The following is a 14,714-nucleotide window of genomic DNA, read 5'->3' as shown; positions in this document are numbered from 1 at the left end:
AGCCCACCCGTACTGGGCTGTAGACAACCTCTGCACAGCTCTAAGCCACCTCCCGCATTGCCACCGCCATTCTCCAGGCCAGGAGCGGGGACATGGGATGTGCCCCAGCAGTTCCCAGTGGCTGAGGGAGCAGAAAGCGCTGGCCGTGGTGCGAGAGGCGACGAGCAGGGGGGTCCCACAGCAAGTGACCCCCAGGGGCAAGGGGGGTCTCTCCTGAGCATGGGGTCAGCACCCAGTTGGTTGTGACGGACACTCACCGTCACGAGGAGGTGGTGTCCAGGGAGCCCTTTCACTGCTGCCCCCCACAGCCATTCGGCATCGGAGCTGGGATGGGGCTCGGGTGGGCAGGGGAGTGCTGGGGACAGGTCAGCACCACTCCCAAGGAACTGACCTGGCACACACCTCGTTGCTCTCCAAGTCCCTGGAAAGGGTCTCCGCAGCCTCCTGGCACAACGTGCCCGTGCATGTTGGCATCCCCCCACAGCCCTTGCACCCCCTGCGTCCCCCCAGTCCCCTCCATCTCCTGCAGCCCTGCATCCACTGCATCCCCCTGTGCGCCCTGCATCCCCCACCTCCTGCCACATCCCCTACATCCCTCTGCATCCCCCGAATCCCCTGCACCCTTCCATCCCCCGCATCCGACCAGTCTCTATAACCTCCCACATCGCTGCATTCCCCCAGCCCAGACATGTATGTGGGTTATGGGGAGCTTACGATTACCCCCAGCCACCCTAAACTGTAAATGAGGACATTCAGGGTTTACCCTCCACCAGCAGGAGGCCCCCCCAAATACCCCTGTTGGGGAATGCCACAGGAGGATCCTGATTCAGCCCTGCCACTGGCCCTCCCCGGCTGATGCCAGCACTAAGCAGCTAGTTATGACTGTCGTCTCTGTGGTTAGAGCTGATTAAATACATCTTAAATGACTCATTGGGGAATTTTTATTATTTTTTTTAATAACTCATGGTGTCACTACAGGGCCCAAAGTTTGCTTCACTGAGTTTGTTTCCCCGTTTCCTTGTGGAGATAAATAATTGAGGAGCTGAATAGCAAACCAGAAACCCAGAGAGACCATTACCAGGAATATGCTGGGAAATGTGTCACCCCAGCAGCATTTATAGATTTCATTTTCATATTAGTGGGGGGGGGGGGGGGGGGGAGCAGAGAGAAGAGGGAATTTGGCAGGAGGGGATTGAGGGGGGCAGGCTTGGGGGGCTGGGGAGGGCTCTGGGGGGGCTTTGAGGGGGGCAACAGGTCTCTCCTTCCCTCTCATCTCAATCCACTGCTCCAGCCCTTTCTGACCCTCCCCGCAATGGGATTGCCCAGTGTCAAAACTATGCTCCTTCTCGTTTGGAATGGGAAGTGCTTTCAGCATCTCCCACTGCAAATAAGCTGGGAGCACCCTCAGGGGAGGGCAACGATGGCCACGAGGGGCCAGCGAGGCTCACTGGCCATGGCCATCCCTCCTGTGCCCGTCCTTTGCCCCTGCTCTGCTCCAGAGAAGGGGACTGGGCCCCCTGCATGAGGGCTATGGTCCATGGTGGACACCCCTGGGGATGCTCACAGAGAAAGCAAACCTCTCAGCTAGGGAAAACAGCATTAAAAAAAAAAAAAAAAAGAAAAATTATTCAAATTTTTGAATTTACCCAATACCCAAATTTACCAGTGCTGCATTTAAAGCACCTGCTTTAAAGTTACCCTAACTTCATGAAGGAATTAACAGCCTTGTAAATTCTTACCAAAAATATTATTAATATCAAAGAATAAGAGTTACAGGGTTTTTTTAGAGGAAGAAAAAGATGCTCTTTTACATGTCACCCCCACCATAAACTCCTATTATTTCAATTGCCATCCTGAGCTTGGTCTCGGCCACAGCTTTTGGCTGCAGGTGCCTTCATCCCGGAGTTTCGCTGCTCTGCGAAGTGCTGGTGCTTCCCAAATCAGGAAGTGGCATCTGGGTAGTGGCACCCAGTCAGACTGCAACCCCCGCAGGGAAGGAAACGAGAAAGACATCTGCATCATTGAAAACTTTCAGGACGGTGGGGGGAAAGATGGGGGAATCTCCTGAAAAATCCCACCTGCTCTTCCCTGCCCGCAGCCCTCCTCCCAACATGCCTCCCATGGCTGTCACCCAAACCCCTGCTCTCGCCCATCGATCTGGGCTCAGAATAGCTCCCGCCAGCAGCCAGCAAGCTGCAGCCGGCTGACACTGGAGCTGCTGGATGAAGGACATGGGGCTCACTCCCACGGCACCCCGCTGCCAGTGACCGCCCCCCCCCCCCGCACCCCTCTGGCTGCATCCCGGGCTCCCAGCACAGCCCCATGCTCGGAAAAAAGGGGGAAAAAGGGGAAATAACATAAAGCAGGTGGAAAGGACAAGGATGCAGTGTGGGCTTGCAGCAGGGTGGGCTGCGCCATGTGCTCCAGCTCCAACACCAGCCACCTCACCGCCTGGCCGATCCCTTTTTGGGGGGGGTCCAAAAGTGGACCCTGACTTTTGGGGGACTTCCACATCCCACATCCATTTCCACAGCCCTTTGGGAGCAGTGCAGAGGGGTGACCCACCTCCTGGCAAGAGGAGAGCCCTGCATCCCTCGGAGGTGTCCCCAGCGGGGGGGGGGGGGGGGGGTGGTCCCTGTCATGGCATTGCCTTGACGGGAGCGCAGAGGCTCTCCCCGCGCAATCTGCCTGTCGCTGCTGATCACTTCAGGTGTCAGACAGGGTTTGTGTCACTTGGTGGGGCTCCCCCCTCCTTGCTAGCCGGGACTGGGGCGAAGAGCGGAATTTAAAACGACCTCACTTGCTGTGGGAGGGGGGGAAGTCACCCCCTGAAGCCCAGGGGACGTGCCAGGTTTGCCCTACGCCTGCCTTGGGGCCTCCTCTTGGAGCATCCCCAGAGCGGGGCCAGGCTGACGCCATGGCACAGGGCTGAGCATCCTCATCCATGAGGCTGAGCATCATCCCTGCCCAGCACATCCTTGTCCCTTGCCTCCCCGGGGTGCGATGGGGGGGGGCAAAGGCCCGGGCACCCCGAGAGCACTGGGGGCAGTGGCCGGGGGCAGGATGGGGGTTTCCCTCAGACCCCCATCGCATATCCCCCCCCCGGCCCCGGGTGCACCCGCAGCATTGCAGGTGGCTCTGGAGGCAGGTGCCGTCGCCGCGGGGCTCGGGGAAGGGGCTGGCGAAAGGGTTTGGAGGAGTTTGGCTGCAGGTGGGGTTTCTCCAGGGAGGTGAAGCTCTCAGCTTCACCATCCCTGTCCGACCACTTTGGTCCCCGAGGTCGGGTTTTGGGTGCTGCCCTGCAAACCCCAGGGCGGTGGCCTTGCTCCGCAGTGCTGGGGAAAATGTGGGGCTGTCCCTTGGCCAGCCCCTTCTGCCAGGGGAGCTGCTGCCCGCTCACCGCAGCCCCTCAGGCGGTTTTTGGCTGTCCCCCCCTGCTCTTGCCCCCCTGTGAAACCGCTCGCTGAGCACGGCCAGCAAAGCGGGGAGCAGCGGGGGTGGCCCCAGGGGAGAGCATCAGCCCATGAAGGCAGCGAGGAAACCCCCTCTGTGCCGGGCACCTGGGCGGGCACGGTGCCCCCTCCCACCGCTCCCCCGGCACCCTAAAACACCTGGAGATGGCGGGGGGGTGGGGGAGGGTGGCCAGTGCCATGTCTCAGCATCTCCCCGGCGTGCCCATGGACCAAAGTGATCCTGACACTAAGTGAAGGAAAGGGAGACTGATCAAAGCTGGGTGCTATTTTTTTTTTCTTTTTAATCTTTCCTTAAGTGCGAACACCATCTGGCTCCCCCAGCTCTGTCAGCGCTTCCAGTCCCCAGGCAGCTTCGCTCTTCCTAATTACTGTCATTAGGCAGTGGGTAGCAATTAGGGAGGGATGCTGATGAGCGGCATCAGGAAGGCCGTGGTCCCCAACAGGCTCGTGCGGGGCTGGGGGGGGGGGGCTGGGCAGCATCTTCTCCCCAGCCTGGGGCCTTTTCCAGCTGGGGAGCTTGGCAGGTAGCAGGGCAGTTTCTTCTTTGGTAGAGGCTGATGGAGAGGTGATGGGGAAGGGAGGTGCTGGCTGGCGGGACCAGGTCCCAGGGAGTCCCCACGGGGGCCTGCCACCACTGGGGATGGGCTGCTCTGGGCAGTGGGGCAATGGTAGAGGTGCTCAGTGCTGCTGGGGGAAGGAGCAGCAGCTTGCTGCATCCCACTGTGCCTCTGGTTGTCCCACCACTCCGTGCTTGCTCTGCCCACAGGCGTCCAGACACCAATAACCATTTCTCCAGGGCAGCCCAGAGGCCGTGACAATGGGCACCACAGCCAGATCCACCAGCAGCCGTTTCTCCCAGGCAACCCAGAGGCCATGGTGAAGGGCTGCGTGGCCAGACGGAGTCAGGCCCAGCCATCACCCTTCTCTCTGGCCAAAGCGGGGCTGGCCACTAGCCTGCCTGGCCCTCCCCTTGCTGCATTTGTGCATTCACCCTCCCATGCAGCTCCCCTGCAGCGCTGCAGCCATGCAGGCCGGCGTGTGGTGTCAGTGCCACCTCGTGGCAGGCGCCCCAGGCCTCTCATCATCACCCACGGCCTTCCACGGGTGTCCCCCGGCAATTGCAGGGGCACCCACGGCATCCCTCTGCCATGGCTGGCACTGGGAAGCGGGTGGTGGGGAAGGCTCCTGTGGGGTGGGATGAGGTCCGTGCCCCACGGGCAGGTGATGGGGTGGCCACGCACCCCTGGTCGTCTCGCAGCAAGTGAGGGGGATTGGGGGCTGTACCCAGGGACTGGCGGTCCCTGTTGGACGTTGGCCATTGGAGTATTGCTTCGTGCATGGGATAAAATGGTGCCCACCTTGCCCTGCCTGCTGTTGAGGTCCAGCACCCACGGAAAGCCCGTGGAAGGGCAAGATGGGTCTGTGGAGGTGCTTTGGGCTGGAGTAGCTGGGCCTGTGGCAGAACTATCAGGAGACCAAACTGGTGGGTGAACCAGCAATGGGGGGAGAGAGGAGAAGGGCCCAGACGGGGAGGCTGGTGGAAGAAGCCGAGCACTTTGGAGGCCGGGAAGCCTGTGGGATTGAGGAGGGTTTCGCAGACGTGACTGGTGGCTGCAGAAGACCTTCAGCCAGGGTCGCCCACAGTGCCTTCCCTCCCTGTGCCACCACACTTTGTCGGCCAGCTGGCTCCTGCCTTTAGGACCATGGGTGAAAACCACCCACCATCCCTAGGGACACAAAGGTTTCCGTCCTTTACCACCAGCATTGTTGGTGGGACTTGCAGGAGCTCAAATACCGCAATGACCTCCATCATAGAAGGGTCAGTGGTGTTGAAATGGCTGGAGATGTGCCTGAGATGGTTTTGCAGCAAGGAGGAGCCCTGGCTCCTTCCTCCTGCCCCAGGGTTTCCTCAGACTTTCCCCGGCTGTCTCCCAAACCCTGTGTCCCTGTGGCGAGGTTAAGTCCGGCCTCACCACCTTTCTAGGCAGTTGTGCGGGCACCGGGCTGGGGAGGAAGCACAGCTCCTGCCTTGCAGGGGGAAGTGAGAAACTGCTGTGGAAAGTCAAAGACGGGCAACATCCCCCCCCAAAACCACTTGCCCCACTCCTCGTCCTGTCAGCCAGCTCCCGGGGTGGCCGCGGGGCGGATGGAGGTGGCTGAGCTCAGCTGGTCCCCAGGCATGCATGTGGCCATGCACAGGGGACATGCTGGTGAAGCCGGTGCAGAGGGAGCCTCTCCAGATCAAGGTCCTGCTGTACCCCCAGGACCGCCGTGCTGGAGACCTCTGAAGCCAAGGGAATGGGGATTGAGAAGCCACCTCCCCATACAGACCTCTGAGTGTGCATTGGCAGCAGGTTCACTTTATTCTTTAATTTTTACAGCCATATTTTTGATCTCCATTCCCTCTGCAATCCATGGAGACGAGACAGACAGCCCCCTGACCTGCACATAAGGATGGAGAAGCACGAACAGAGGGGCTTGCAAATCCCGCCCAGGCAGACAGGCAGGCCAGGCAGGAGGGGAGCCTTGCCCCACCACGGCTGGCAGCTGGGCAGGCAGGATGTGGGGAAGATGCCCCACGTGCCAAAACAGAGAGGGGATCTGAGGGGTACTCGCCGGCTGAGAGGAATCCAATGTGGATCGAAGTGCTGCTTCTGCAAACTGCAGATGCTGGCAGCGTCCCGTAGAGGAGATGCCTGGCTGAAGCTCTAGCAGAAATGAGAGCAAAAGCCCTTACCTGAGCAGAAAGAGGGGCTTTTTAAACAGGATTTGTATGGGAGTTTCTTTTTCAAATCGCCACACCGGTCAGGGTGGACAGCACATTTGCAGGGCTGAGCTACAGCAGTCACCGGTCGGGAAGTGGGAGATGCTCCTGACAGTCCGGCTCCATTTCCCTCTCACCCCGATTTCCCATGAAGCAGGTTGCTCTGTCTCCCACGAGCAGTCCTTCCAGCTCCAAAATGTCCCCTGGCCTGGCTTCAGCTCATTTCCGCACTCCAGATGCACAAAGGTTGCTCAAAGTCACTTCACAGGGCTGGGTGCGGAGCATGGGGATGAGGAGATGCCCAATTCGTGCCATGGGGATACCCCTCCTATGACAGGCAGCACGCCTGCTGCAGATAACTGGGAGCCCAGCGCTGGAGCCTCCACAGCTCCTGCCAGCAAGCCACAGGTGCCTGGAGCCCCAGGACACAGTTGCTGGGCACGTGGCCCCTCACCATCCTCAGCCCCGAGGCTGAGATGGGGACCCATCCCATTCTGGGTCATGCGGAGCGTCAGCCGGATGAAGGCTCAGCTCCACCAGCGTGTTTAGGTCTGGGAGAGGAGTCATAGTGAGGAATTTGGGTCTTGGCACCTGTGGCAGTGCCTGTGGTTCCCCTTATGGGATAGATGCCCCGAGTCCACCTCCAGTGGCGTGGGGAGGGGAGAAGAGGGAGCGTCACCCTTCAACAGCAGTGTCTGGTCCTGCAGCCTCAGAAGAGAGCTCAGGCTTGGGCAGGGAGTAACCTTCCCGTCATCAGAGGGACATCCCCTCCGCACAGTGCCACCGGGCAACCCTACTGTGAGCTGTGGCCCTTGGTGGCCTATTGGCACTTGGCAGCAGTGCTCCCGCACCTTGCTTGGCCACCTCTGCTTGGTCCCTGAAGCTTCTCAGGCGAGGAAGATGCCTCACCAGAGGAAGAGCAGACCCAGGGTGCCGCCGAGATGGTGCTTCATGCAAATAACCCTGCAAAGCATTTCTAATTGCCTAATCACCCCCTCCAGGGCCAGCAGGGTTTCTCACCCAAAGCATCGGCCTGGCTCTGTTCAGCCAGGGGGTTCAGCTGCTGTAATTACTTGGGAACAGCAATCCCACACTAACGAGTTCATTTCCAAAGCAGAGCCCTTCCTGTGCAGGAAAGCCACTTGTGGGCAGGTGAACAAGACCATCTACAGAGAAGTGCCTTGGACCAGCAACGCTGGCCAGCTCTTGCACGCAGGCAAAGCCTTGAAGACACTCACATAAATTAAGTCATCCCAACTACGCTCACATCACTCCCTGCCTGGTTTTGCATGGCGTGGAAACATCCATCCCAAGTGACATGTGGTATTTCTGCAGCCACAGTGAGCTGAAGTGATGGTTGTCTGGGGCCATAATGAGAAGCTCAGGGAGCTCCACTAGACCAGCAGTCTCTGTTGCCTGCCCCTGGTCCTCCCTGACTTCAGTGATCGCAGGTCAGAAGAAAGACAGATATTTTTTCCTCCCTCTTCCCTCCCTCACTCCCTGCTTGGGAAGACGGACTTGTTTCTCATCCCTGCGGTATCCAGCTGCAGAGGGGATTCCCATGAGTGCCGGTGGGTGCCTGCCACTACATGAGAGGGCCCAGAGGGAAGAAAGATCTGGATATTACGGCATGCAGAAGATGGGGGCAGGCAGGACTGTGAATGGAGCAGATGCTGCTGGATGTGCCTTGCTCTATGTGACCCCAAGCCTCCTTTTACTGAGGTCAGTAGCAAAAATCAAGTTAATGGCAGTGGTGTGGAATTTGGTCCTAATGTAACTCCCTGCCTCCCTCTCCATCTTCCTTCCCACCCCTTTTTCTGCAATTCCAGCCCCATGTTCCTCAGAAATCACCCATCCAGCAGCAGACCCGTCCTGGCACAAAGGCAGCCTTGCAAATGGCAGAGCAGCCCCTGCCACGCTCTGTCCTCACCAGCCGCGTCTCCTCTGCCTCCTCCCAACGGTACGGCCGTGGCAGCTGTGGGCAGTTCAGTGTAACTCGGCGTGATCCGCTTTGGCTTCCTCCAGTGCCTACAGGCATAACTTAGGACTTGGCGCAACTGGGGAAGTGGAAAAGGGCAGTCATCTTAGAAGGCTGATCTTGCTCAAGGAAAAACCTGGTCCTCAGATAGCTCATATCTGTGCAAGGCTTTGCCTGCCCTGGGGATGGGCTCTGGGCGTCTGCAGGGAGCAACCGGAGCGCTCCAGCCCTGCTCCTCCTGCTCTCAGGCTCTCTCCTCTCCGGTACAGTTCTGGGTGGTTTTGGTGGTGACCAGGGCTGCAGCCCCCAGCTCGGTGGCAGGCAGTGGGAAGCCGTGGTTGCACTCCTCGTGCCGGGAGTACACAGCAGAGAGCAGGACAATGTCACCGTCGGCATCACCCTGGCAGCACGGCCTCCGTTTCGCCACCGCTTTCCTGGGCAGCCCCGGCATCTTCAGGCCTCCATTGAGATGTGGGCACGGAGCTGGGGCTGGGGCCAGGGTGGCATCTCCCTCCAGCATGGCAGGGTCCTGGCAGCCCAGGCTAGGCAGGGGGCTGGTGGCATCCATGTTTGCTGGGAGGAGGCAAGAAAAGGGGGTTACTGGACTCACAAAGTGGGACCAGGCAGGTCCCAGGGAGAGGGTCCAGTCCCTGGGGACACACAGGGGGCAAGATGGAGCTGGAGCAGGAGGAGCCTGCAAGGCCCCCAATGCACCTCTCCTGCTGCAGAGCTCCTCCTGCTTACAACTGATGGGCTTTTTCCCCCTAAAAAACAATAGGGAAAGGCAAAAACTTGCACTTGCACTTCGAGCCCTCTCGCTAAACCCTGCTGGTGGCAGATCAGCCCGGCCCTTGGTGGCTTACCCTCCCTGACCGCCTCCCACTTAAAAATAGACTTGTTTACATGCTTTGAACACAGGCGCATACTGCTGGCCCCAAGCCTCCCATGACTTTCCACACATCCAGTGCCGCAGTCGTGGGCTTGCTGGGGTGCAGCCCAGGGGAACAGGGGGGACAGGGACCAGGGCTTGCGGCAGGGGAGTAGCCGAGGGGTGCCTCCAATGCTCTCCCATCATGGCCGGACCTCTCTTGCCACTGGATTTCTCCCTCCTCTTTCATTCTTGGTATTTTTCCCAGGTGTGTGCGCATCACAGGCTGTCGCAGCAACACTCGGTTTAGCGGAAAGGCCCCAGGTAATGTCCCCCCCCAGTCTGAGTCACCCGGCTGGCACCACCGGCAGTGTGCAAGCAAGCCAGGGCACGAGGACTGGCTGCCCCCAGCCCCGCTGCCCGCCAAAGGTACCCACCCGGGCAGTGGGGCTGTGGTGGGTGCCAGCATGCCCCAGGACGGCCCCTCATGGTGGTCCTGGGGAGCCATATCCCCTTCCTGAGGACGGGGAGGTGTGAAGGCAGGGCGAGACCGTTTCCGAGAAGAGTGGCCAGGGTTGAGTCAGCGCTGGGGTGCGGGTCCCCGGGGGAGGAAATGGCTGCCTGGATGCCCCAACAGGATGAGACATCGTGGGGCACCTTGGCCTCACTCCCCTGGAAATACTCTACCAGGAAAGGCTCAGCCCCATCCCTCACCCCCCAGCCCTATTTTTGATGCCTTTGGGGACGACCCTGTGCAGTGCTCCGGTGTCCTCCCAGCGGGGCTGGCCCCGACATTGTTGGGGTCTTTGGGGCACGCGTCGGAGGGCACCGGGCATTCCAAGTGGGAATGGCAAGCTGGGCAGTCAGCACGGGACCCCCATTCGCAGTGCTGTGGGGAGAGACTCCCTCCGTAGCCATCCCCAGATGTCCACCGCTGCCCCTGCATCCCCCCACTCCATCCACGGCCCTCCAGCTACTGGGGAGAGGGAGAGGCTCCTCACCACTGCTCTGTACATGTCCCCTGTGGAAAGGGACGGTGCCAGCAGGTGCTTTAAGCAAGCGAAGGCACGGGGAGACCCGGCAAAGGGAGGGATGGTTCAGCAAGGTCACGCTGGCAGTCAGGTGCAGGTGTGGGCTCCCACCCGCATGCGGGACACCGTCACTCGGGGGTGGCTCGGCTGCCCCGAAATGCCCCGGGGTGCCCGTGGAGCCTGTGTCGAGGTGGAGGAGCCGGCCTCGACAGGGATGCGCCTCAGGGGAGCCGGTGGCGAGTGACCCCAACTGCCGGGGGGTCCTCAGGGTGCTGTGACAGGGAGAGCAAGAGGTCCCCTACCTTCGGCCTCCTCATCTGCTGCCTTCCTCTTCCTCCTCTGCTTCCCCACCTTGCAGGCCAGGAAGCCCCAGAGGGCGGCCAGGGCCAGGATGAGCCCCACCGCTGCTGGGACCCCGAAGAGCAGGAGGGTGCTGGGCAGGTCCGCCGAGGGGATGGTGGGTGCCAGGGCGGAGGTGGGCGCTGCGTGGCCGGGCTCTGCTGTGGGGCGAGATGCCGGCAGCGTCAGGAGGGGGAGAGCTGGCGAGGGAAGGAGCGCGGCAGCGTTATCCACCCGGCCGGCCGGCCGGCCTTGGGGCCGCAGTGGCGGGGAAGGAGAGTAGCTCTTCACCGCTACCCACCCACCACCTGCAACAAACCATCCCCCGCCTGACGGGACCCTCGTCCCACCCGCTGTCGTCACTGGCTGGTGGGAGATGAGGCCATCCTGCTCTTCCCATGGTCACCCCTGGGCCAGGCTGTGACCCCCCCCCCCCCCGCCGGGCTGGATCATCCCTCTTCTCCCTGCACTGCATTCCCCTCACTGCCCTCTTCCTCTCTCCTCTTCCTCCAGGTGAAGCCAGCGCTCCATCCTCCATTGCCACCTCCACTGCCATCCGCAGGAGAAGGTCCCCTCCGCCTGCCCACCCCTGGGGTGCCCCCAGCCCCCTTGGTCCACCACCACCCAGCCCCGGGGAGCTCAGTCCCCGGCCGCCCTTGTTTCCTTACTTGTGTTGTCCCTGAACAAGTCGGAGCACTTGACGCAGGACCTGGTCAGGAGGTCGAAGCACTGGGAGGAGAGGCAGGAGGAAGCACCGGTGGCTTTTCCTGATGAGGACATGGCAGAGTGGGAGCGAGAGCCCGGCTCCCGCATGGCGCGGCGGCGAAGGGGCCGCCCGAGTGTGAAATCGCAGCGCCTTGGGGCCCGTGGCAGAGGGAGATACAGTCTGTCAAGCTGCGTCGTCTCCCTTGGGGCTCGCGATCGCTGCGCTTGTCCTGGGGCGGATCTTCACAGGGGAGGAGGAGAGCAAATGCCCAAGCCCTACCCCTGCCTGCCCGCGCAACGCACCCTCAAACTACCCCTCTGCTCCAAAATACGCTTCCGAAATCCCCGCAGCCCCTGGCGTGCCCCAGCCGTGCAGCACCCTGTGCCCGGCGGCATGGCCCCCAGCCCGATGGTGTCACCTCCTCAGCCTTCACCCCTCCCCAGCCCACCGCCCCCAACCCGGGCATGTCCCCAACCCACACCCTTACTCGTTGGCTGGCGAAAAGCCCCCTCAGCATCCTCCAGTGCCTACAGCAGGCTTTCCTGTGCCCAGATCTTTACCAGACCCAATCCCAGGGCCACAGATCCGGCTTGGATGGAAAATCCAGAAAAGGACCAGAGGAGAAAAGAGTGCAGGGGTGCTGAGGTTTTCCCTTTGAAAAGCTCCCACTGCCCGCAGGACATGGCCTGTTAGTGACTGCTGCACGCGCAGGCCAACTGTTGTGTGTTCTCCACCTCTCCTAATGATGGTGCTCACCACCATCTTGCTCTCTCTAACTCCCCCATCCCAGACCTAGGCCTGTGGCAAGGACCCTCCCAGCCCCTTAGCACCATGTCTCATTCTCCAGGGTTCAGAGCTGGCTCTGCTCAGTAACTGCCCAGGGCATGGGCAAAGCAGGTCACACCAAGCAAGTCTGGTCCCCATAGCCTTGGAAGGGACTAAATAAACCCTTAATGGTCCTAGGTGTTCCTGATCAGGAGCAGGAGAAACGTCCTGCCACCGGTACCTGTCACTCCGGCTGCATCTCCTGCCCTACCAGCAGCATCCCTGGAGGGCAGCTTGTACCAGGGCAGCACCGAAGCGGCCTCAGCACCGTCTCAGCTCTCCCCACCGGGTGCCGCGGGGCTCTGGGCAAGTGAAAGTCCTGACCAAAACCGGTCGCTGCCCGCCGGTTCCACGCCTGCTGCGATTTCACTTCCCTCTCCAGCCGGTGTGCCCAGCCGCTTGCTCCCTCGCCCCTCGCACACGTGCACACGTGCCTGGCTGCCAGGGAGCGCTCTGCCCAGCTGCACTGTGCCAGCGCCGATGGCCGTGCCAAGCCCGGGGGGGCTGCGGGCTCCTCCGAGGAGCTGTGAGAGCCCGACTGCCATTCCTGCGCCTGTGACTCAGTTATTCCCCCTCCCCGTTAGTCAAAGTAAAACTCCCCAATCGAGCAGGGACACGCCAAGCACTTCCCTCTCTCAGCACGGCCCTGAGCTCTGTCTGAAGCCAGGAGCAGCACAGCTAGCTCGGCACCCTCCGCCTCGTGCTCGCGCTGAACGGGCTGTGCTCGCCCCTGCGCAGGTACCTGCCGGGGGAGGACATCTCTCCGTATCCCACCTCACCCAGCTCCCTGCCTCTCATGTGCCACGGGCAAGGACGGGGGCTGTGGTGCAAGCACGGGAGCAGGAGGGGCACGCGTTCAGCGGCAGGGTGCACCGGGAGCATCCTGGAGTGGGGGTTGTCAGAAAGTCACAGCAGGGAGGGCTGAGGGGTCACGAGAAAAGCTCAGGCTCACTCCAGGCCACATCTGAGCTCCACAGCGGAGAGCCTCAGGGAGGAGAGGGCACCTGGAGCGCTTGCTGTCCCTGGCAGCCAGCTCACAGAAGCGTAAGGGTAGGGACTAGGGAGCAGAAAACATCTTGCCTTGTGGCCTGGTGGGGCTGGAGCCGTGGACGGAGGCAGAGGACCCCCCACAAAACAGCCAGTGCTCTGTTAGGACACCTTCCCCTGAAACAGCTCCCTGCTCCAAAGGCTTTACTGTTCCTCTTGCCCCAGGGTGTTTCTACCTGCTGGTCTCCTTTTCCCAAAGGGGGATGCTCCTCCGTCATCCCCCTCTCGCCCTCCCCCCTGAAATCCCCCCACTGTGCTTCCCCCATGTCAGTCACCTCTTGGCAACCCCCAGGTCCTATTGCCGTGGGTCCCGCTGTAGCACTGTCACCCTGCCCCTCTCCCTCCCCTCTCCCCTCCCTGCTTGGCTTAATGTAGGAGGGGGGAAATGGGTCCTGGCATCTGCTGTACCACACTTACAAATTAACTCTGTGACCCCCTCCAGTCAAATATATGCGCCACGGAAAGCCCAAACCAAGGTACCTACACGTTGCTTTTGACGTGGGGGGTGAGGTTTACAATAGAGCTCAGGAGCTGATGGCTCCCACTTCATTCGGTACCTGGAGTGAAAACTTGAAGCTGAGAATGCACGGCAGGGAGCCCAGGGACAGCAGCCGTAATGTCCTCCTGTGAATAAAGTGCTCCCGGGTCCTGTCATGCGGAAGGATGTTGCAGCTTCATCGCCGCAATTGACCTTACCCCATTCCCTCCCACTTTCTAGGTCCTCTTTATCCCCCTCTACAGCACTTTCATGCTCCCTTCCCAGTCCGTCTGCTTCCTCCTGGGCCAAGAAAATGAAGTCTGAATTCACACATGATAACGCTTACTCATGGAGAAAATCACCGCTGACTTCCCCAGCGGCACTCACACGTGTGCCTGCTCACCAGCATGGCCCAGGCTGCCCGGTCGGCTCCGGGCATCGGCCGTCCCCCTCTTCATCTTCACCATCTTTGCCTCCCCTGCCCTTCATAACGGCTGTTGATTGGTTTTGGAACAGCAAAAGTTAAAGCTTGTTGGGTAGCTTGAACTGTTTGCATCTAAGAGCTGAATACACTTGATAATAGCACAAATGCATAATTAAAGAGCAGAAAAAATGACTCACTGGATAAGGAAATGTGCTTTTCTTATCTCCTCTGCAGAGAAATGAAAGCCCCAGGAGCCTGGGACTCCGGCTAAGTAAGTGCTTTTATTAAACAAATAAACCAGCAAAGATATCAAAGAGCTATTTAAAAATTATGTCCTAATCCTGGAGCCGGAGAGCTCGATTTCCAGTGCTGTTTGCTCCAACCCTGCACTGGGAGGGCTGAGCTTTGGCCGAGGTCAGCTGCTGGGATCCCTGTGGTGGATGGGGCAGCACCAGTGACCCGGGAGCATGGAGGGACGGCTGCATCCTGCGAGCACTCATGCACACATGAGCGACTGGACTCATGCAAGTGGTTCCTCTGGTGTCAGGGGTGGGTGAAGTGACTCACGCACATGCTTGCAGAACCGCCCGTAGCAGAAAATATCCACCGAAAGTTCACCTTGTGCTCGTGCACACCGGAAACCCAAAGGCTTGTCGATCAGAGAAGCCACGAGGTGTTTATTGAGCAGACCCAGTTACCACAGGACAAACCTCTGACAGGGTGCACCCAACGCCCCAGGAACGCCTCGGCACAGCCCAATGTCTGCCCCGCATCCAGATGG

At 60.3% G+C, this 14,714-nt stretch overlaps 1 protein-coding gene across 2 annotated transcripts; it reads right to left on the bottom strand.

The window, feature by feature from the left end:
* Nucleotides 1-5,813: 5,813 nt before the first annotated feature.
* On the bottom strand, nucleotides 5,814-13,808 carry TNFRSF13C (TNF receptor superfamily member 13C). Of its 2 annotated transcripts, none has more exons than XM_041118233.1 (3): nucleotides 11,122-13,808; nucleotides 10,417-10,653; nucleotides 5,814-8,788 (listed from the first exon to the last, which is right to left on the bottom strand). In XM_041118233.1, exons 1-3 carry the CDS (start codon nucleotides 11,264-11,266, stop codon nucleotides 8,460-8,462), a joined length of 711 nt encoding a protein of 236 aa, XP_040974167.1. In that variant the 5' UTR covers nucleotides 11,267-13,808; the 3' UTR covers nucleotides 5,814-8,459. The 2 variants fall into 2 exon arrangements, with proteins under 2 accessions (XP_040974167.1, XP_029897117.1); XM_030041257.2 differs by having other exon boundaries at nucleotides 10,417-10,614.
* Nucleotides 13,809-14,714: the final 906 nt, after the last annotated feature.

This window comes from Aquila chrysaetos, chromosome 17 (assembly GCF_900496995.4).
Source record: "Aquila chrysaetos chrysaetos chromosome 17, bAquChr1.4, whole genome shotgun sequence".
Lineage (NCBI taxonomy): Eukaryota > Metazoa > Chordata > Aves > Accipitriformes > Accipitridae > Aquila > Aquila chrysaetos.
Note: the sequence above shows the minus strand (reverse complement) of the source record. Positions and strands in the feature narration are given on the sequence as shown.

Excerpts from the sequence above, each read along its gene's own strand:
- TNFRSF13C (XM_041118233.1), bottom strand. The coding sequence starts at position 11,266 with ATGCGGGAGCCGGGCTCTCGCTCCCACTCTGCCATGTCCTCATCAGGA. Across the intron at positions 10,654-11,121 it reads CTTGTTCAGGGACAACACAA|CTCTCCCCCTCCTGACGCTG; the intron begins GTAAGGAAACAA and ends TTCCCTCGCCAG. Across the intron at positions 8,789-10,416 it reads AGCAGATGAGGAGGCCGAAG|CAAACATGGATGCCACCAGC; the intron begins GTAGGGGACCTC and ends GCCTCCTCCCAG.